The sequence below is a fragment of the Tribolium castaneum genome, chromosome 3 (assembly GCF_031307605.1).
Source record: "Tribolium castaneum strain GA2 chromosome 3, icTriCast1.1, whole genome shotgun sequence".
Classification (NCBI taxonomy): domain Eukaryota; kingdom Metazoa; phylum Arthropoda; class Insecta; order Coleoptera; family Tenebrionidae; genus Tribolium; species Tribolium castaneum.
Window position 1 is genome coordinate 14,605,392 of NC_087396.1, and position 20,459 is coordinate 14,625,850.

Here is a 20,459-nt window from a genome sequence, read left to right on the forward strand (position 1 = left end):
CGGAGTTAGAGAAAACGAGAAATCGAGACGGATGTTGCTGTCTTGCTCGCGTGTTGTATGTTTTGGCAAAAAAGCGAATTGCTTCCAACTTTTGCCTATTTGAATTGGAAATTACCCACCGATTTTGTTGCTTTTTGAGCTCTGATTGCCTTTAATTAAGCCCCTTTAACAAAAAATACTCCAATTTAAAACTTATGTACGGCTTGTTTTCTAGAAATACGTCTTTCGGTGGAGAAAAACAACACAGAAGTTGGTATTTAACTTAATATTATTGCACTTGGTGTTTTTACTCCTTGCTTACATTTCTTGGTCGAAACTTTGGTTTTATTTTGCTTTTATCGCGGCAATTTTATGGTAAAGTTGAATGTAAATTTAAAATGAGACAATTTATTAGTGGAAGCGAGCAAAATCAAAGCAATAAAACCGTGGAAAAGCGTTCAAGGCGTAGATTGTGTATCCATAGATTAAGACGAGATTATCGCCATTATTTCGGGTTAGTTCAGGATATAAAGGGGAGGATTACTTATATCTGAGATTTATCAATTGACTAAGCCCGGTTCTTTGAAAAATGTTCGAAACAAAACAAACCAGTGTAGTTATTAAAGTTTGCTTCTGAAGCAGAATTGCCAAGGAAACGGCAGTGAAAATTCACGACAAACAATTAAAAACTCTTGTTGGTTTCAGTAATCGATGTGATTTCAGATTAAACAGTTTACAAACAAATATTTATTATTACATATTATTATTATTTTATTATTATTATTATTATTATTACACTTATCTTATCAGTATCATTTCACATTAAATGAATTGCATTTACCTGAATGTTTTTAAAATGTTAAAAAACGGGTTAGTAATGTAGTTGTGAATAAAAGATCATGTTTTAAAGAGAATGATAAATAAACATCAATATCAAACGAAATAGTATACTGACTGATCATTATTACTCCGCTATCTATTATTTATAAAAACCAACATGAAAAGGACAAAACGTGCGTAGTTTTCAATCAATATACTATTGTTAGTATCTGTAATTCTAAACTATCGTATTTCTTGTTTTAGATTTGAAAATACATATTTAAGTAAAACTAGAACCTAATCAAATACTTAACAAAGTTTAATTTAACTGTATTTCAACCCCACAATAAATTACAGTCAATCAATGTTCCGCAACTTTATTTCGTTTAAAAACAATTATTAACACCAGACGCCAGGAATTTTTTTCAAATGATTAGCGACTTAGCCAGAAACTAGGAAATAAGTTATTAAATTTGTTTAAAAACTTATTTATTTATTAAACATTTGCACGTTAAGAAAAATTGCAAATTGTAAGTTTATTTTGTAGATTTTATTATAAATTAATCATTACCATAATAGTATTATTTTAAGTAATAAGTACCAAACAACGTTATCCTTAAAAAAACTAATGTTTGGTTTAGTTTACGTTTATTGTACGACATGAAATCACACATAAAATAGGCGAAATTCACGACTACAGGATATTTCACATAATTTTACGAAGCCTGTCGGTGTAAGATAAAATCAACAATGCATGTTCTGTGTCTTGATAGAGTAGTACATGATAATTATTTCCGAAAAAAAATAATTCACAACTGTTAATAAAATAGCGATTAGTTTGACAAATATACTACAATGGGTTTTCAAAAATAAAATAATTGAATTTTAATTAACAAATTCCGGAATTTTCATAAAAACTCCTGGTCAGCGCCTTCTTATTCTAGCCTAGGTTAAATTAGAACAGATAAGATAAATTTTTATAGTCTGGACATTGTGTCTTGCCGTTTCGAACACCTTTTTAGTCGTAAGTTAACACTTTTTTGGGGAACTGATCCCCAATTTCCATTTTTTTAATATTTGATATAATTAAAAACTTTCAAACTACATAGATCAAGAAATTAACAGAAATAAAAATTAAACATACAGTATAAAATAAAATTTAAAAATATTAAAAATTGCAAATATAAAAATGGTGGATGCGCCGGGCTAGCTTTTAATCTTATGTTATTAAATGGCAAATAAGCACATTTATTGTGTGGCTTCATAATCGAACATTTTCCATAATGATGATCACGCAAGGGCAAAAAGCAATCCTTCCTAGGCGAAGGGTTAAAGCGGACATTTACGGCCATCTCCGAGTCTCTCTTTCTGCAAACTCATTCTGACTAGTTCATATAACTGTCAGCAGAGAGCGACATCGCTTCATCATGGTCAAAGCCAGTAGATATACTAAAGTAGCGACACGGACCTTGACAGGGCAACAATAACGATTATATACTCTAGAGAGGGCGCAACTATCGAAATTCGACATATACCGCATTATTTACATAAAATGCCTAGCCTTGAAAAGCCTTAGTAAGTGCGTTTTGTCTCTGTTTCTACGTTTAATCTTCACTAAATGAAATTGCTAAAGGGGATGCTCTAAAGAGATATTCGTTAAAGGTCACATTAGATGATAGATTTAAATTGAGAATGTATTTAAACAAGCAGTTTAGTTTTCCAAGGCTCGACATTTTTTGTAATAACGCTGTAATTTTAAAGGTTCGTCAAATTGTCAGTAATTTTGAACATACGTCAAAACTGTCAAGATTCTCTCACTTTTGAAAAATTGGTAAAGAGTACAATGATTCTGGTGTTCATCTGTAGTTTTACTGTGGTTATTGGTTATGAACAGATTCCATGGAACTTTCAAACCTGTGCTTCAATCACGTAAATAATAAATCGACACCAAAAACATTAAACAAAGGAGCCTCCAGACTGTTCAAAGTCGTCCACATTACGAAGCACGTCTGTGTAATAATACTAGAAACTCATTCAAACAAAATTTGATTAAGAAATGTAAAGTGGTAGGTATCAACTTCAAAGAGAAATTTCTAAGATACCAAATTTTCATTAAGTATTTCAGGTAGATTTAAACAATACGTCCTTGAAAATTCATTCTAAATTATTAGATTCCGCCCTAATGGGAAAGAATTTAAGACCGCTCTGCTTACACTGACCTTCGTTTCAGAAAATTTAATGCATCTAAATCTGGGAATTGTAGCGCATCGAAGTTTGGTGGACTTTTTATAGCCACTTATTTACAGCAACTATGTTATACAAAATTTAAATAATAAAGAGAAATTCAGGTTGTATTATTTCTATTTCTTAAGTAATATCGAGGTGTAAACCGTACCCCAAATTTTGTACACCTGTGATTTAATCATGATTCCTTCTGATTTTTCCCTAAATTTTTAAAGTGATTTCCTTAAAATTTCTTGATTTACTCAATTTTGTACACTGATTTCCTCTGCGGTTTACCTCTCGGGTAATATTGAAAACACTTACTTTTATTATTGCGAAAAATGTCTTGGTTTCATAGCAGTTGTTAATAGTGTTGAGGGAAAAAATTAAATTTAATTAAAAAAAAATAAATCGACCAATTTAAAATCTTGGAGTAATTAAATACGATAAACTGTAAAAACACTTAGAGAGGAGTTTATTAAAATTAGAAATGTAAGTATCACAATTTTTTTAAATCAAACAATTATTATTTTGAAACGTGTTTTTGGCTTTTTCGTTAAATACAAAGTTCAAATTCTTTTAAGGAATGAATTCACTGTTGAAGCGCCAGCACCTTCTTCGAAATGTCCATAAGAGTTGCTGTATTCTGCGCATTCTAAAAGCCTTTCTCATTGCAATGTTCAGTTGAATTTAGGGACGATCTGATTTATTTTTACGTGAGTGAAGCACAAGTTTGAAGGTTTCATGGTATCTGTACACATAAACTGTAATAACCAGGGTGAAATTATAGACGATCACCGAATTTATTGTTCTGATTCACCAATTTTTCAAACGTGAAAAAATCTTGACATTTTTGACGTACGTTTTTGAATTTTGATAGTGGAGCCATCTGTAGAGTGTATAATCGTTATTGTTGCCCTGTCAAGGTCCGTGTCGCTACTTTAGTATATCTACTGGCTTTGATCATGGTCAGTGTGATGAATGATACGGTCAGTAAGAAGGCGCCACTGTCGCGTCACTCACCCGACTTGCACACGTAATTTTCATTTTCTCCGCCAATCCGATTAAAAACGAAACTGCACAGCCAAGTTAAAAACTCCCAGAGACAAAAACGAACATCACGCCTTGTCTCTAAATTACTCTTTATTTATCTAAGTACGTGCCTGGAGCAGGTCGCATTGGAACCCCATAAAATCCCGAGTACAAGTTTTAATGTTCCTTTCAGTTGTTTGACTCCAAGGAATCCCCCATAAAGTACATCGTTTATAATCGAAATATACGAGATAGGTGCAATATAAAATGATCATTTTATTTCTTTATTAAGTCGGACGTTCCCTCGAGTTCGGAAACAGATCGAAGTCGTTTTTTTATCATGGTTAATGTCCCAGTGTGGTCTTTTAAATCGAGCATTAAACTTTTCGGACCGAATGGAACTTGCCGGACCACACTGAAACATTAATTTTTGCGCCGCCCAAAGGGCCGATACAAATTATTTCGATTTGGGATCGAGAGTTTTCAGCCGTGGCTTGCCGCCGGCTCAATTAATTTGGAAATCAATAACAGTCCACTGTTGTACACATTTTTGCTAAAGAGAACTAACGCGTTGCAAACAAAACGTCAATGATGTCCACGCTAGTTTTACGGTTTGAAATATATAACTCTTAAGGAAAAAATTACCAAATACGCCGAGGCCGCTCAGCGACCCTTAAAAAATCCCATCAATTTTCCCAATCGGCCCCTAAATGCATAAAATTGTGTGGAATAAATCAACTTTGTATTCATAAAGCAGACAACAATCAGACAAATAAATACATTCCTGGTGTTCTGCCTTATTCTGGTAACCGCCGGCACAAAAAAATGATTTATCGGCCGGCGTCTGGTAGACACACCAGGTTTATTCTTGGCCAAAATATCACGTTGTCATTAGTAAGATTGATGTTTCCTCGTATTAGTCCCGATCGAATCCCTCCAGTCGTCCGCATGCAAACATCTCTAATTCGCTGTGAAGACAAGCCGCCCGTGCAAAACTGCATCAAGTCGATGTTTATCTTCTTTATGGCTCCTGTTTCCTGCTTGTTAGAGTCCAGAGTCGAGGATTGTTTGACCAAAGCACCCCACAAAACATCCTCTCGAGTTCCAGGTGAATCTCCGGAAGTGGTTAATCCATTATGTATGTTGCTGAAAGCATCGGGATTTTGTATGGAAATCATTCCGTAACTTATGAATAGGCGGATAGGGCGCAAGTTTACTTACTTCTTGCTGCGGCATTAAAGATGGATGGCTGAATCGGAGGATTCCAAAAGCCACCTATCGACTGTCCGCCCCCTTTAATAGTTTATTGAAACGCGAAGACTTGGGGTCAGATTTTATGGAAAGAACGGATTTATGGAAAGCGCAATTTACACACACAAAAATCGCTCCCCATTGTTGCGAAAAGCAACTCTATGGAAACTACAAACTGACACGACTTTGACTACCCAAATGGAGAAATACTACATTTTAAGGAACCCTCAGTCTAGATTAGTTTTAGATGGAACACAAACGATTGTTGCCGCCCGCCAAGTCACCAGGTTCGACACTCAGCTGTGGAAAGTGGAACATGTGGAGTGTGGAAAATTTTTCATCCACAACAAGGCTAACAAAGGGTGAGCGCTTCCTTGTTTTTATAAAGCTAATCCCGAAAGTGCAAACTTAGAAAAGTTTTAGACATCGAACGTGAAAGTAAAACAGGAGCCAACATCTTACTCTGCGAAAAAGAAAATGGAAACATAAACCAAAACTGGTACATAAATTCCGACGGTTCCATCGTCTGTGCTAACGGTGATGATTTTGCACTTGATATTTCAACGGACAGAAAAGTTAAACTTGAACGAAAGACTGGGTACCAAAACCAAAAATTTGAATTCTGCAGCAGAGGTGATATCTGAATTAACTACCCATCTAAGAATTAAAGTGGAGATTTGAACCAAGTTTGTTTTAATAAAAACCGCCACTTTTTGAAGTGTTATGTAATTATAAAGTCGAAGAATGAATGTTTTTTACCAAGTGTTAAAGAAACAGATAAATTGACGAAATGGTACTTTTAGAAAACCAGAACAAGAAGAAAAAGGAAATAAAAAAGATCTTGCCACAAGCATAACAAGTCAATTATATAAACTAAATCTTCGAAAACTATTAAATTGTTATAAAAAATACTTTGAAGAATGAAAACTTTGTCTGATGCAACGTTACGAACAGCAAAAACTGAATTAATTTAGTATTCAAAATAAATATCCCAGTAGTTTATAAATTAAAATAAATTGTAAAGCTAATGTAAAAAAACATGTGACAACTTCCAATTTCAACCTTAATTAACATAAGTACCACACATCTAACTAAATGAAAACGTATAATAATGCTGAGTCATTTTAAACTTGTGAAAAAGTATGAGTATTTCGCGTTATCTGATGCTCACCAGAGTTTCAAATTAATACTACAATCAAACCAGACACAAGCAATAATAAGATTTCATGAGATATATCGTCAAATATACACACACAAACAACGCAGCAACAAATCAGTAACATATTTTCTAACAAGAAATAAAGTGGACACGATCTTTGCCATTTACTTGACAATCCAGTTTATCTAGTCTCAAGTTTTTACTAGAATGTGTATTCAAAGTTATATTTTACAGACACAGACCTCGTAGAATTTTGGAATCACCCGGTAGAAAATAGTTCAAAAATGGTGGATGCGCCGGGCTATTTGTTCAATTTTCTAGCACAATCACTGTTACTTTTTGATTATTTTGTTGTTCCAATTTTAGAGTAGTATCACCTAGTACTGGGCCTAGTACTACTAGTAAAATTTCCAAATTGTTTACTATGCACAGTCTGTAGTAAATTTGTAGCCTTTATTGAAAAATAAGACTGAAAATAATAGGACTCATGCATAAAATTGTAATTTTAATAAAAGATTTGCAAAGTTGCGAAAGGTAATAAAAGTTACATTGAGAATATGGACACGCTTATCATTCCCCGTGAATCGTCCTGCAACAACCACTTTAGATTCGAAAGGATTCCATTAGGAGAGTTTAGGCAACCAAATCTACAAATTGAATTGAACTGAAAGACACTTATTATTGTGAACTTATAAATATTTTTTATTTATAATAATCATATGGGTACGATCTCAGGTATCATCAACACAAAAATATTCTTGTAACCAACTAATATTAATCAACAATTAAAATGTCGACTCAATCTGTTACGGTAAATTTCCATTGAGGTATTTTTCTTATTCCAAAAAACTTGTGATGAATAATTAAATTAAAAAATTAAAAAATACTATTATATTTAATTTATTTATGTGTATTTATAAAATACGAGTATATTGCCAATTTGGTGTCACAACACCTTTAAAATTTCTGCAAGTCATTGCTTTATATGGATTCACCTAATTATAGAATTCTGTTCGGAAATGAAAGCCCCACAACCCACAACAATTAACTATTACGTGCACAATCAAAACCTTTCGAACTTGGGTTATCATTACAAGAGCTTCAACTTGAGATAATTTTTAAATCTGGCAATCAGTAACAAAATGACCTCACACGACGCCGGACAATTTTCTCAACAAAAGCCTTGAATTTTTTTAACTTCCTTTAACAGTTTTCCAAATAAGCACAAAATGCCTGACCTTCTGGAGCTGGTGGAATTTGAAGGTTAGAACAGCTGATCAATTACCATTACTCGTTACATGAGTTATTTGTAAAAATTACATAATGTTTTTATCATTTTTCCGGAAAAAAACAGATAGTCCACGCAAGGAAGTCAAGGAGGTGAGTGAAGATGATAGTGAATTGAAATATACAGTTTATGGTGAGTGCTTGAGCCTGATTTTAGTAAAAATTTAATTTAGGGGTTGTTTTAGATTTAATTCGCACTATAAAGGACCCAGAGAAACCCAACACTTTGGAAGAATTAAACGTAGTTTATGAGGAGGGAGTTGAGGTGATTTGTTCCTTTTTTTTTGATAAATTGCTGAGTTTATGGTATTTGAGGTTAAGGAACGTACTTCTGGCAATGTTAGCGTTGTGAGGGTTGAATTTAATCCCACTGTGCCCCACTGTTCTTTAGCAACGCTAATTGGATTGTGTATTAGGATAAAATTAGAAAGATGTATTCCTTATAGGATTAAATTAGATATTTATATCAAGGCAGGAGCCCACACAACTGAACACGAAAGTAGGTCAAGTTTAAAGGCATTTCGTCAATAACATCTTTTTTTAGTCAATAAGCAAATTAACGATAAAGAGAGAATAGCAGCCGCAATGGAAAATCCAAACTTGCGGGAAATGGTAGAAAACTGTATTGTTGAAGAAGACTGAACTTTGTATCCAGGTATTTAAGCCGAAATGTTATTTACTATTTTATTAGAATTACATATTATATCGTATTTATAAAGTTTTTCCTTGCTCCTTTCAGTACAAAATGAGACTCTAGCTTCAAGCTCTCAGAAAATTGTTCTGGAAAATTTCCCAAAAATGTTTCCTGGTTTCGATGTTTCACTGTTGAAAATCACGGTGACGCAGCATTTCGCATATTTTTTTTCAAGACTCATTCTATTTTTGAAACAGCGTCTCATCGCTGTTTTGTGATTAATAAAAAATCTATTTGGGGGTTTCACAAAACATGAGTAACAGATATCACACTTGGGTTTATTTCAGAATAGAAAAAATACATAAGTAAAATATAAATATCTTGTCTCATCCCTATCTCTATTATGCACCATCTTGATTTGATAATTTACAAATTACACCTAAAAATCATAAGGAAGTCACTTAGACATTACAGAAAAGGTTAGGTTGCAAACAAATCTAATCCTCGTGCCGTTTCTATAAATTTTCTAAACGTCCTTATTGCTATTTTCAATCGGCTTTATAAATAAATAATACTATAACCGCCAAATTTTCGCTTAAATGTTAAAATTTTCTTTAAAAACACTTGTTTCCAAAAGCTCAATCAAGCAATTATTTGTTGCTTCACTCGCCAAAATTTCATAATTTTGGTTTGAAATGTTAATGTTATTATCAGTGTCCAGTTGTAGCAGTCTTTGCCTTTTGTAACCTAAACATAGAAAAGCCACGAGGTTAGACACAAATTGAAGGAACGGCACAATTTTGTACAAAAATAACAAAAAAGGAGACATACTAATAACGCCTCAAATAACAAGTACAATTAAAAATCTGATAAAAAATCCTAATTAGCAGTCTCAAAAAATAACACCAATTATTGGTAAATGACAAAAACAATTTGTTCGTTTGCTTAACAACTCTACAACTTAAAGCTAATAAAACAATCAGCAAAAGAACAAATTGGAAAAGCACGCTATTTACAATAAAAAATCTAACAAAACGATTGACTAGGCCTTCTTCACGATCCCCGGACCGTGTAACTCTATAAAAGATTCGAGAGCTTCAGGAACTTGCCCTTGATAAGTGAGTTTATGATGTTTAACAGCATTGGCAGCGATACACTTCAGACTAAGTTTCATTTGAGTCTTTAAAATAATCTCGGCCACACCTGAAACACACCATCAATCAAAAAACGTACACTCGAGGCCGGGCCGTACAATCAACACAACACTTACTACCTGTAGCCGAGGCTTCCAGCGGTGTTTCCCCTCTCTTATTTACACAATCTAAATGCGCCCCCGCTTCGGTCAAGTCGGTTATGATCGAATGCAAAGTCAAAAAATCCGAAATTGGCTTATGGTAATTAACAATCACATGAAGGGGAGTATTACGGTCATAATCCATGGCATTCACATCAGCGCCACATTTTATCAACAGTCGGGTGGTCTCAGCACAGGGAAATCTATAAACACACGAATAATACAAACTCACCACCACTACCGCCACCTACTTGCACACATCGTTAGTATGGAAATCGTCCACAGGTGTCTCCGCATTACACGCCAGGTGCAGAAGCGTCTGACCGTCTCTCAGCGTTACATTAAGCTGGTTAAGAGTAAAAACCATCCGATTTACATTGAAGCGTTCCTCCTCTGAACACTCCTTGAGTAATTTTGTTAATATTGTCAGGAGATAAAGAGTCGTAGTGAGATTACTTTCAAGCTCCTCCTAAAATAAAATAAGATAAATTGGCACCACCAGTGCCCACTTCCTTTACCATCACAGTCTCAGGATCATCCTTGGGCCCCGGCTTGCTCAACTTGTACTTATTCCTCTCCAACTCCGTAATAGCCGCCGCTAAAACCTGCACCACGTGATCGTACGTAACCTTGACATTCACGTGTAACATCTGCGAAAACACTTGAGCAAACCTGAGCAAGTCTTTAACAACCGAAATATGGTTTTTCTGCCTCAACCTCAACGCGTGCAACCACAGCTCTAAACACCGCTCAAATCGCGCATTATCTGCGAAAACAGCGCCCCTGTATATCACAGGATGAGGCACTTCTGGGTTCTGCGACCCCAAGATTCGTTCCCGAATGGTCAAAGCCTCCATATGGATGGAATTGTGGTTGTTTTGGATGGCTTCGAGTTCGTAAACCGTCTGAGATTCGACCCAGTGTTCGTACGCGGGAATTGGAGTTATCAGTTTTTTCTTGACCGGACTGTCCGGATCGCTGTACCTGCAAAAAATTTGATTTCGAGAAACTCGATCGATCTATTTTAGATTTTATCTGAATAAAGTTGGCAACGGATCAATTGCTCGTAAGTTGCACAATTCATGTTTTCGTACACGTGTCGAGCGTGTACTTTTGTCAAATAAATCTGAATATTGGCAGTCAGGTAAATTAAAACTATTTTTCATGAATATTTTGAGACGACAAGGTATTTGTGCGTCAGTTTTTGACTTCCCGGTTCAACGCGCCGAACACCTGGAAACTTTCGCCCTTACTTGTCCGCGGCCCTCCGCCCACGTGTCCGTTCCGCCACTGCCAAAAAGCTATAAATAACGATACAAAAAATCCTATTTTTAGTGTTGTATTACACGCAAAACGCTGATTCCTTTAAAAATGCTAACATTCACCTTGCCGTCTAAAAATACCGTCCCCGTATGTTTATTTCATAAAGTTTATTTTCGATGGCGGAGATTTTCTTTGTGTACGAACCCACCTCAGCATCATTGACCTGTGCAAGTACTTGTAAGCCATGACGATGTCGTAATTCTCCTTATCGTTGGCGTACGACGCTCCCAGCAATTCCAGTGCTTCGATCTGCTCCTCTTTACTAATTTCCGGTCTTTCGACGAGATATTCCACCACATCGGCTCGGGTTCTTTCCGCTGCCGCTTTAATGGGAGTCATTCCCGAGTCGTTCGTTGAAAAAACAGCGTTGTATTTCAACAGTTCTTTAACGACGGGAAGGTGTCCGCACTCGGCGGCGAAATGCAGGGCCGTAGCCCCACAAAGGGCTTTCTCGTTCGCGTTGGCACCATGCTCTAGGAGAAAACTGACCTAAAATAACGGGGACAATCCCTATTGAGTCACACTGTGTACCGGACGGACTCACGACGTCCAAATGGCCTTTATACGCGGCTATCATAAGACAGGTGTTATTGTATTTGTTTGCTATGTTAATATCAGCCCGGTGGTAAGTCAGGTACTTGACGATGTCCAAGCGACCGTCGAAACAGGCGGCCCGCAAAGGCGTAGAATTGGATTTTGTGGGGTGGTTTACGTCAGCCCCGGCCTTCACCAGTGTTTTTACCACGTTTAAGTGACCTAGACGTAATTCCATGTTACAAAACTTCTACGTGAAAGACAAAAAACTGTTAGTGAAACAACAAAATTCAATTTTCAGTCGTGCAGAAAACACAAACATCGAAACACAATAAACTGCACATTCTGGTGAAAAAATAAGCAATTTTGCGATTGGACCTAAACCTTGAAATGATTAACGATTTTATAAACAAAGAAATCGCGCCGTGGCGCCAAATTTATCAATTACGCATTCCTTTAGTCCTCAATTGCGTTATTAAGTCCAAATACCACAAATACCAAATTTTAACACAAATTCCTTTTATTTCTGGAACTGTCAAAATTTTGAGGTTATGTCTGACAACCAACGAATTAAGCCTTTAGTCCCTCGTTAGTGTTTCAAAACGTATAACTAAGAACACTGTTAGTGCAGCTTGACTACCTGCACACGCGGCACACCACAGAGCACTGGCCCCCTCGATCACATATCCATCGAACTTGACGGTGCCTTCTTTCTCCAGATCGGGCTTAAACTTGGTCAACATCATGCGCATCACCTTGTCGTGACCCTGCCGCGCCGCCACGATCAAAGGGGTGCATTCCTGGCCGTCATCCTCGACGAACTTCTGCAATGGTGCACCAGGTTAAATTTATCCAGTTTCCATGCCAGCAGCCGGCGGCAATGGCCGGGGACAAGAGTTTACCTCGTCGAGGATGGCTTCCACTTCTTGTTTGTTAGCACCCACCAGCAGAGCGTACAGGGCTAGGGACATGCCGTCCTTGGCGGCATAATAAACACGATTTTTTAAGTGGTCGCGAGGTTCTTGCATCGTTCACTGTTTCAACACATACTTCGCGAAATGCTATTTTGAACTAACTCGAGCGCGGACTGCGATTCACTGATTTGCTCAAGGGAGCGAAAGCATTTGCTTGCTGTTTGACGTAGGATGGGGGCAAGCATTGACAGATCTGTCATTTGCAAATTTTGTCACGTGATTTTCTCGTAATTTAAAAATCTGTTTTGATCAGAATATGGCACAATTACATATCGCTTCTAAATTTAAACTCCTGGAACCTGCAAACCGTAAATCAACCTCAAAATCAAGAAACTTCAAACTTAACCTTTCATCACCTTTACATTTTATCGTTCTTGGGTTGGTAGCAGCAGGTGGCGAAAATAAATCCATTTTTTTAAATTTGTATATTTATAACAGTGAACATATTGCATACAAATCTTTATGATGGAGTAACTGATAAAGAGTACAAGTAATATAAGCTACACCCCTAATAGCTTTAAATATTTTATATACTTATTTAGAAAAATATAACAAATTTACATTAACACAGTCCGAATTATATACTTCCCAATATAACATTTATTTTAAAGGCAACAGCGTTATTTTTATTTAATGGAGGTGAAACATTTTTGGTCTTAGGGAAAATTAATTTGTTGCTATTACTTATTGGCAGCCCTGTACATCAAAAAATGAACAAACTTCAAATAAAAAAATTCGTATTTTAAATAAAAAAATGGAAATAAATTGTGTTTAACTCCGATTTAAGGCCCCAAATACTAAGTACAGTAAATTATATTTCATTTGACAATGACCCTAAATGTAACAATTTAGCCCTTATCTGAACAGATAGTATTATTTGAACATACTTAAAGTATCCCAAGGGATAATTAAGCCAAAATTTAGTGGTACTCCAAGTGGAATTGCTGATTAGGGCCCCCATGTCTATCATAGGCAATGAGAATATTCCCTGGGAAGCAATTACCATCACACACATCCACAGCCAAGTTTGCAGCGGCACTAGTAATGGTATGGTCAGGATTGACAAACCATTGTTGATTAAGCCCCCCGTGACTCTCATAAGTAATCAAATTCGCACCACAATCTGGCCCTCCTTCAATATCCAACACAGCCCTAAGATTGACAACACCAATTTTCCTACTTGAACTTGTGACATAACATAACCTCTTACCCATTTCCCTTGTTTCTGAGAACGTATCTATCACCTCCTCCAACCGGCTCTAGTATCCACTGCTGAGCTGGAGAACCTGTGTAATGTTGCAACTTGACTTCATATTCAGTTGCATCAAGACACAGGCCAGACGGGGTGTTCCTGATGACGGCACATTGCCCCCCTTGGTAGGGAGGAGGAGCACCGGGAAAGCCGGGCTGTGGGGGTGCTCCTGGCTGGTATGGAGGTGCTCCCGGCTGGTAGGGTGGTGGTGGTTGGAAACCGTAACTCATGCTTTTTCCTTGACCAAAAAATGGAATTTTATAACGTTAGATAACTGGAGTTGAGACCAACGTACCTCTAAGGCGCCGACCTTGGTTGAATGTGTAACTAACTGTTGGTTTAGTCTGATTTGGTGCACTATTTGTCGCTGGCGAAGAACACAAGGACACTTATTAAATTTAAGGCACTGCAGGAAAAAATGGGTCACATGGGTTAGAGATGGGCGTAACCCATGAGTAATTACTGCGAAGTGGGAATGACTTCAGCAGGAAGCAAATTGAAATTAAATAATCCAGATCCAAATACGCAGACGACCTTTAGTGTTCTTGGACGAGAATGAACAGTGGCGTAACTAGAAATTTATTGTGCCGCCTGTCCAGACGTTTTTTGATTTATTTTTTTGCAATAATAAAAAATTATTGACAGATAAGACATATTAAGGACTTTATTAATCACTAATAAAAATGAAAATTTAGTCTAATTAAATTTACATAATTTTATTCGACAAAGGAGATTTTATAAAAAAAATCTATTTGCCTATCACGTAAAAATTGAGGTAAAAATATTATTGGAAAGCCAGAACTTTGATTTTAAAGTTCTTGTTACGAGTATTTGGCGGAGACAATGATAAATAAGTAAAAACAAAAATAAAGAGTATTAATATTTGATTTTCTGTTACATGCTTCGGAAAGGCAATGATGTTATCTAAATCTCTGTGTAAATATCTATTTTCGAGGTTCATGATCATAAATTTTTCTTGGTCCTATCAGTGTCAACAGTTAAGAATATGCTAAATCTGCACAAACATATTCAAGGGCCAGATTTAGAATTCCCTATTAAAACGGGTTTTTGGTGTGTATTGTTTATTACATCATCAACACATGTTTACATGTCTTCGAGACATGTTATCGGCTGGAAAAGCCAAGCTCTGATTTCGCAAGTTCTGATAAAATAAAGACTCTTCTTGGGAGCTTACTCACATGCAATAAAAGTAGTACTATGACATACTGCTATACTTATTATTTTTCAATTTTCATATTAATTAAACCAAGATTTTGTCTAATTAAAAACTGATATTTCTGTTGTAGGAACAAATAATAGTTATTCCAAAAAAAATTTTTATCATTATTATTACAGGTTTACTAGAACCGACTTTTTATTGTTTATCATAAATTCGGATCATTTATCAGATACTTTTTCGCAATTGTCTCATAATAATTATTGTACAAATATCTGTTATGTCAACATTAAATCATATTTTGTCGTATTTTTGGCTGATAAGTCTGATTATGATTGTTTTTTGGGAAACAATAAAAGTTAGTTTCAGAGTAAATACTATTTCAAGTACTAATTTAATAAATGTTATCTGGTTTTTTATCTTCGAGTGTTTGATTTTTTATTCCTAAATCCTATTTATAAACAAATAATTTAAAATAATTTTTACACAGGTATACAATGTATAAAAATTGACGATGACACACTTGTGGAAGTTAGGAACTTTGAAATAATTAGGGACCGATTTAATATTTAAAAATTTTTTATTTAAGTTTCTCACTAAATTAGGAAATTTATCAACATTAGTTATTAAATAAAACAAAATTTGGTCATTTTTTATTTTATTTAGACGTATAACATTTAGTATAAATAATACATAAAACACGTAAAACACTGAATCGTTGACTTTTTATTTCCTGTCCTATACGTTTTTGGGTCTTTTTCTACAATATAGTAACCAGACCCAGGTTTAAATTTGTTTCCGTTTAAAACCTAGTTTAGATGAAGTATACTTATTAACAGGGGGCCACTGTTGATATATTGCATTACTTCCTTAATTAATCACATTTACACCATTTTTACTACCTAAGAATCGTCTCAAGACCGAAGAAAATATTATACTGAACAAAAGAATTTTTACTTTCTGGAAAGAAAATTATTTTATATAACAAAATTTTTATTTTGGATTCTTAATTACTGATTGATTAAAGTGTAAAAAACATTTTTTCAACCTCAAAAAAATGTTATTTGTTTTCGAGTTAATTTTTAAATCGTGTACATTGGTTTTCCTTATGTTTATTGCTCACAAACGGTCGTGTCCTCTTTAATATTGTAAACATTAAAAATATAAATTACCTTAAACTGAAACGGTTTTTCCTTTACAAAATCAACATACCAAAGTAACAGACAACGCTAAATCTCTGATAAAATTCAACTTGTTGCAAGTTGGTTTGTTGTTGGTTACATCTTTCTATTTATTACATAGGTACAATTATTACAGATATTATTAAATTGCATAAAATTGTACACAGTCATGTTATCACAGATATATTTTTATAAATCAGTTGAGACACCGAAAGGAACGAGTTGATTAGTATCGTCAGTAAACAGATATCGTATATAGGGGTGGAGATATCTACTTGTAGGTACATTGGATCTACGCATATTTATTTTCCAAATAAATAAGGTTGGGAGTGGCTTCACCTATGTAACTTTTAGTATTTGCCCCAAGTTTGCATAACGTACCTACCCACCTATAACAAAATTTTATGACAAAAATAGCAAAGATAAGGCTAATCCTGTTTGATAGAAGTATATCACTAAAACATTTTATATGGTATTTCTAACAAAAAATTCTTATGTTGCACAAATTCTTGTTTAAAACTAATGTTATTAAAAAAGTCTCATCACTTTACAACTCTCTACAGTTGAGACAGAGGAAAACCATGTAGATAAGAGGAAAACCGATATGATGTATGATTTATGCGGCTCTGGCACACAACTGTAGACACAACATTCAGAAAACAAAAAAACGCACAGAAAAGTTATAAAATGACTTTATTCGGAAGCAAAACTACAAGTTAACTATTGATATTGGAAGGTGAATTGCTGATTGGCTCCCCCATGCTTGCGATATGCAATTAAATTATTTCCAGGCGTGTAGTTTTCGCGGCATATGTCCACAGCCAAATTTCCATCGGCACTCACAATGGTACCATCGGAATTAACATGCCATTGCTGATTTGAGCCACCGTGTTTCTGATATGTAAGTAAATTTGAGCCGTTTTTCAGACCTCCATCAATATCCAAAACTTTCCTGTTGAATGAAAAATATATGATCTTATTCAACACTTTTAAAATTCCTTACCCGTTGCCTTTGTTAACAATGAAAAATTTGCCAGGACATGCATCTTCTAACTTCCATAACTGCGCTGGAAATCCCGTAAAATGTTGAATTTTGACCACACAGTCACTAGCGTCTAATACAAGACCAGATCTTTGATTTCTGATAACTGCGTATTTGTCGTGGTGGTGGTGGTGGTGATGTGGATGACACTGGGCCATTTTTGTAAATGTTTGATGTGAAGTGCTTACTTCAGTTTATATAGCAGTTAGATATGAGGAGGGGCGATTTGATAACATGTTATTGATAAAATTAGTCACCAAATTTCCAAAAAAAAGAAAGGGTTTTCCTACATGTTCCACTTTTAAGAAACAAATCCCTGTTAAGTCTCAGGGATTATCTTCCGAATAAATTTTCCGCGTTTGAAGCTAGTCTAGGGTAATTCAATACAACATAAGCATACGATATAAGGAAAAATGCTGGGAAAAACACTGAGGTTTATCCTCCCATTTATCTTTTTAATGTCGGCATTTTTCGAGCTTTAGAACTCAACTTTTGAAAAAGCATTTTTGCCTTAGAGAACCAATGAAATCTGAAATACTAGATATCATAAAGTCTACATAATTAAAGCATAATTATGTTGAAGGAAAACACTGCGTGCAGGAGAGGAGAGGCATTGGCAACTAATTTTCTTATTTTATGTTTTTCTAAAAAAATATCGTTAGTTTTATGCCATTTTTCCATGTTGTAATTTTCTAATGACTATTACTATTAGCACTATTAGTGCTCCATGTTGTAAAATGGGTTGCAGTATCACTTGGAAAAATTAAAAAAAAATTACTCAAACATTTTCTTAGTTATATAACACACAATACAAGTTGTATGTTGTATTAACAGTATAACATTAACCATGTAAAATTTTGACTCAAATGAAAAATGATCAAAATGACATAAAATGTCACAATAAGTGTAAAAAATTTAAGCCGAAAAAATGCCCGATACAGAGGACAAACCCTTTGGTTTCGGCAGCGCTGTTAAGCGCTTTCGTCCTTTGGGGCTTCACCCAGAACTGATTACCGTAAACACAACAAATCCTCTTGGTCCCGGACAATACGATCCTAAACCGGCTTGTTGTAAATACAAAAATAATGCAGCCAGGTTTTTATAAAAAAATATTTATTTTGTTCTATCGCAAAATTCTAGTTGGAAGGTAAAATTAGACAGTGAAGAATTTTCCAAGTATTTGGGCTTTCGAAACCCTCAAGTATTATGCGATCGCATGTTTGAAAGAACCCTTGGAGGGCCAGGAACTTACGAACTTTTTGACTATAAAGAAAAAGGAGTTTCCACTTTGGAAAACGTTGGTTTTGGGAGTGGAGAAAGATTTCACTCGGCTATTAGGGATGAAACATTACCACCTGGTCGAAATTTAAAAAATTAATGCTACGTTTTATTAATTAAAAATTTCCAGGTTGTCACACTCTCAAAACTTTAACAACAAAATTTACAAAAACACCAACTTTTGAATTTGATGGTATTACATCGAGGTTCAAAAACACTGAACCCCCATATAGAAAGGCCCCAAATCGTTACAAATTACCCACTTATTGCATCACAAATAAAGTTGTTTCAAAAAGAGGCCCTTATGACACGTTCACCGGACCTCGTGACGAAACAACAATTAAAAACCACTTTGCTCCTCCTCTTTTTAAATCACCTGACACTTTTTACGCCATACCTAGTGCAGTTGACCACCTTCTGTACCACCCGAGCAAAAAAAGGTAGTATTTTGTAAATAATTGTCGTTTAATTAAAAGTAAACTTAGGAATGGTAAATTCTTGTTGGAAGAGAGGTTCCCGGAAGGTTTGTCTGTAACCGCGACCAAAAATGGGTTCAGTATGTTCATGAGAGATCCAGAATATCCAAGTCCTGCCCAATATGAAGTTTCACAAGGGTATGGTTTAGTTCAAATAATTGAAATTTTGAGTGGAGTTTTAGGATCAAAGCGGCCAAAAAAAGTTTGCATCCTTTTAACAGCTCAAACGTGAATGCCAGACCCCCAGCAAACTGGAAAATTCATCCAGGGCCGGACCGCTACAAGGTAAAATATCCCACATGCCACCAGAAGAGCGTCAAAGGCTCTTGGATGTTCCTGTCGACGACCGAGCGCGAGTTGGTCAAAGTGGAGAGCTACAGCAATTTTATCTACTAAACACCTCTGATAAATAAACGATTAGCACGTTGTTTGTGCAAATTTCCGGAAGTTTCCGTCCCTCCGGGAGTCGGAAATAGCCGACTTCCGTCAGATTAGTAGACAATACTTATTAAAGACCAGCCCAAAAGGCGCATTCGTAATTCGCATTAATCGCCACCCAAATATTGACTTTCGCAAGAACAACAGGAAACGCCCATTTTTCCATACAATGGACTTTCTTCGCTTGAAATTTCTCTTGATTGACGATGGATTTCCGAAAATTCTGACAACACGTGTCACCAAGGCGTGACACGTGCGAAAGCGATCTAAACTTTGTGAACGAAACGTCGCTCAAACCTCTCATTTGAATTTCTATTACGTCTTCTCGATCAACTGTGAGATAATGCCACTTGACGAAAAAACCGATTAACCGCACGAAATCTTCCCATCATCAGCCATATCAAGCTTTCTTTCATCTGGGCAATTACGAGAAAGTTTTCATCTCGAAAAATCGAAACCTTCGATGGGTCTTTTTCGGTGATTTTCCGCCTTTGTCAATTCATCATAAACACTTGCTATTATGCAATTAACAATTGAAAGATGTTTCTCTGAAGAGGAAGTAGTAGGCACAACGTGGAACAATATAAGACCAAACGTGACCGGCGTACGCTTTCTCACAGGTACCATTTTCATTTCCTTCCAACTGCTGCGATTTTTGAGTCAAGGTTGGACTAACTATTGCAGAAGAAAATCAAGTTTTTCTTGATGGAAATATTCGCAAGCACAATATCGCAACAGGTGTTTATCGAGAACTTGGAATGCCGCGTGCTAGTAATTAGGTAACTCGTTAGTCATCGGAAGTAGGGGAAGGTGGGGACAAGATACACCAACATATCTTATCCCAAACATCCGCAAACTGCCTATTTCTCCTTCCGAAACCATTTTTTACTTAATTTTTACTCTCCGTATTCTGAATGCAGAAGTAAAGTGATGCAAATGTGTTGTTATTTTTTTACTAAAAAGTATACTTAAAAAAACTATTTAGAAAATGGTTAATCAAACCTGTAAGCATCAATAAAGCATTTATTTAAAAAATTCTATTATTGTTCAAATTCTTGAGCTTTTCTGGTTTTGAAAACAGAATCTGTTTTTTTTACAAAATTTAA

At 35.5% G+C, this 20,459-nt stretch overlaps 4 protein-coding genes and 2 non-coding genes across 10 annotated transcripts; 3 read left to right on the forward strand and 3 right to left on the reverse strand.

Moving 5' to 3' along the window:
- The first annotated feature begins 2,232 nt into the window (after nt 1-2,232).
- LOC107398322 (uncharacterized) lies at nt 2,233-6,018 on the forward strand. The gene is made up of 3 exons (XR_010333305.1): nt 2,233-2,864; nt 2,916-5,666; nt 5,717-6,018. It is a non-coding gene; the product is annotated as an uncharacterized LOC107398322 (transcript).
- Nucleotides 6,019-7,547: 1,529 nt separating this feature from the next.
- galla-1 lies at nt 7,548-8,773 on the forward strand. 2 transcript variants are annotated; one of them, XM_008197742.3, is made up of 6 exons: nt 7,548-7,726; nt 7,818-7,883; nt 7,936-8,015; nt 8,066-8,249; nt 8,295-8,405; nt 8,490-8,773. In XM_008197742.3, the coding sequence occupies exons 1-5, from the start codon at nt 7,693-7,695 to the stop codon at nt 8,390-8,392; spliced, it is 462 nt and encodes a 153-aa protein (XP_008195964.1). In that variant the 5' UTR covers nt 7,548-7,692; the 3' UTR covers nt 8,393-8,405; nt 8,490-8,773. The 2 variants fall into 2 exon arrangements, with proteins under 2 accessions (XP_008195964.1, XP_975560.1); XM_970467.4 differs by lacking the exon at nt 8,490-8,773 and having other exon boundaries at nt 8,295-8,460.
- Fem-1 lies at nt 8,702-12,868 on the reverse strand. Of its 4 annotated transcripts, none has more exons than XM_015982061.2 (8): nt 12,438-12,868; nt 12,176-12,359; nt 11,546-11,757; nt 11,150-11,490; nt 10,197-10,662; nt 9,930-10,147; nt 9,637-9,881; nt 8,702-9,587 (listed from the first exon to the last, which is right to left on the reverse strand). In XM_015982061.2, the coding sequence occupies exons 1-8, from the start codon at nt 12,561-12,563 to the stop codon at nt 9,427-9,429; spliced, it is 1,953 nt and encodes a 650-aa protein (XP_015837547.1). In that variant the 5' UTR covers nt 12,564-12,868; the 3' UTR covers nt 8,702-9,426. The 4 variants fall into 4 exon arrangements, with proteins under 4 accessions (XP_015837547.1, XP_975561.1, XP_008195966.1 ...); XM_970468.5 differs by having other exon boundaries at nt 9,658-9,881; nt 12,438-12,867; XM_008197744.3 differs by having other exon boundaries at nt 9,655-9,881; nt 12,438-12,865.
- Nucleotides 12,869-13,021: 153 nt separating this feature from the next.
- LOC664464 (uncharacterized) lies at nt 13,022-14,343 on the reverse strand. Its single transcript, XM_971392.5, has 3 exons — nt 14,057-14,343; nt 13,720-13,999; nt 13,022-13,661 (listed from the first exon to the last, which is right to left on the reverse strand). Exons 2-3 carry the CDS (start codon nt 13,989-13,991, stop codon nt 13,430-13,432), a joined length of 504 nt encoding a protein of 167 aa, XP_976485.1. The 5' UTR covers nt 13,992-13,999; nt 14,057-14,343; the 3' UTR covers nt 13,022-13,429.
- Nucleotides 14,344-16,795: 2,452 nt separating this feature from the next.
- On the reverse strand, nt 16,796-17,826 carry LOC100141741 (uncharacterized). The gene is made up of 2 exons (XR_010333459.1): nt 17,123-17,826; nt 16,796-17,071 (listed from the first exon to the last, which is right to left on the reverse strand). It is a non-coding gene; the product is annotated as an uncharacterized LOC100141741 (transcript).
- A 192-nt stretch (nt 17,827-18,018) lies between these two features.
- LOC103313719 (uncharacterized) lies at nt 18,019-19,341 on the forward strand. The gene is made up of 5 exons (XM_008197746.2): nt 18,019-18,256; nt 18,302-18,519; nt 18,570-18,879; nt 18,925-19,053; nt 19,098-19,341. Exons 1-5 carry the CDS (start codon nt 18,090-18,092, stop codon nt 19,309-19,311), a joined length of 1,038 nt encoding a protein of 345 aa, XP_008195968.1. The 5' UTR covers nt 18,019-18,089; the 3' UTR covers nt 19,312-19,341.
- The last annotated feature ends 1,118 nt before the right edge of the window (nt 19,342-20,459 follow it).

Bases quoted from the DNA above. Each gene is read 5' to 3' on its own strand.
- Fem-1 (XM_015982061.2), bottom strand. From the start codon at position 12,563: ATGCAAGAACCTCGCGACCACTTAAAAAATCGTGTTTATTATGCCGCC. The intron at 10,663-11,149 runs GTGGGTTCGTAC...AATTTTTTGCAG, and splicing joins CACAGGTCAATGATGCTGAG to GTACAGCGATCCGGACAGTC. The intron at 9,588-9,636 runs GTACGGCCCGGC...GGTGTGTTTCAG, and splicing joins TAGTAAGTGTTGTGTTGATT to GTGTGGCCGAGATTATTTTA.
- galla-1 (XM_008197742.3), top strand. From the start codon at position 7,693: ATGCCTGACCTTCTGGAGCTGGTGGAATTTGAAG. The intron at 7,884-7,935 runs GTGAGTGCTTGA...GGGTTGTTTTAG, and splicing joins ATTGAAATATACAGTTTATG to ATTTAATTCGCACTATAAAG. The intron at 8,016-8,065 runs GTGATTTGTTCC...ATGGTATTTGAG, and splicing joins TTTATGAGGAGGGAGTTGAG to GTTAAGGAACGTACTTCTGG.
- LOC103313719 (XM_008197746.2), top strand. From the start codon at position 18,090: ATGCCCGATACAGAGGACAAACCCTTTGGTTTCGGCAGCGCTGTTAAG. The intron at 18,257-18,301 runs GTTTTTATAAAA...GCAAAATTCTAG, and splicing joins TACAAAAATAATGCAGCCAG to TTGGAAGGTAAAATTAGACA. The intron at 19,054-19,097 runs GTATGGTTTAGT...GTGGAGTTTTAG, and splicing joins CAATATGAAGTTTCACAAGG to GATCAAAGCGGCCAAAAAAA.
- LOC664464 (XM_971392.5), bottom strand. From the start codon at position 13,991: ATGAGTTACGGTTTCCAACCACCACCACCCTACCAGCCGGGAGCACCT. The intron at 13,662-13,719 runs GTAAGAGGTTAT...TGTCAATCTTAG, and splicing joins CTCAGAAACAAGGGAAATGG to GGCTGTGTTGGATATTGAAG.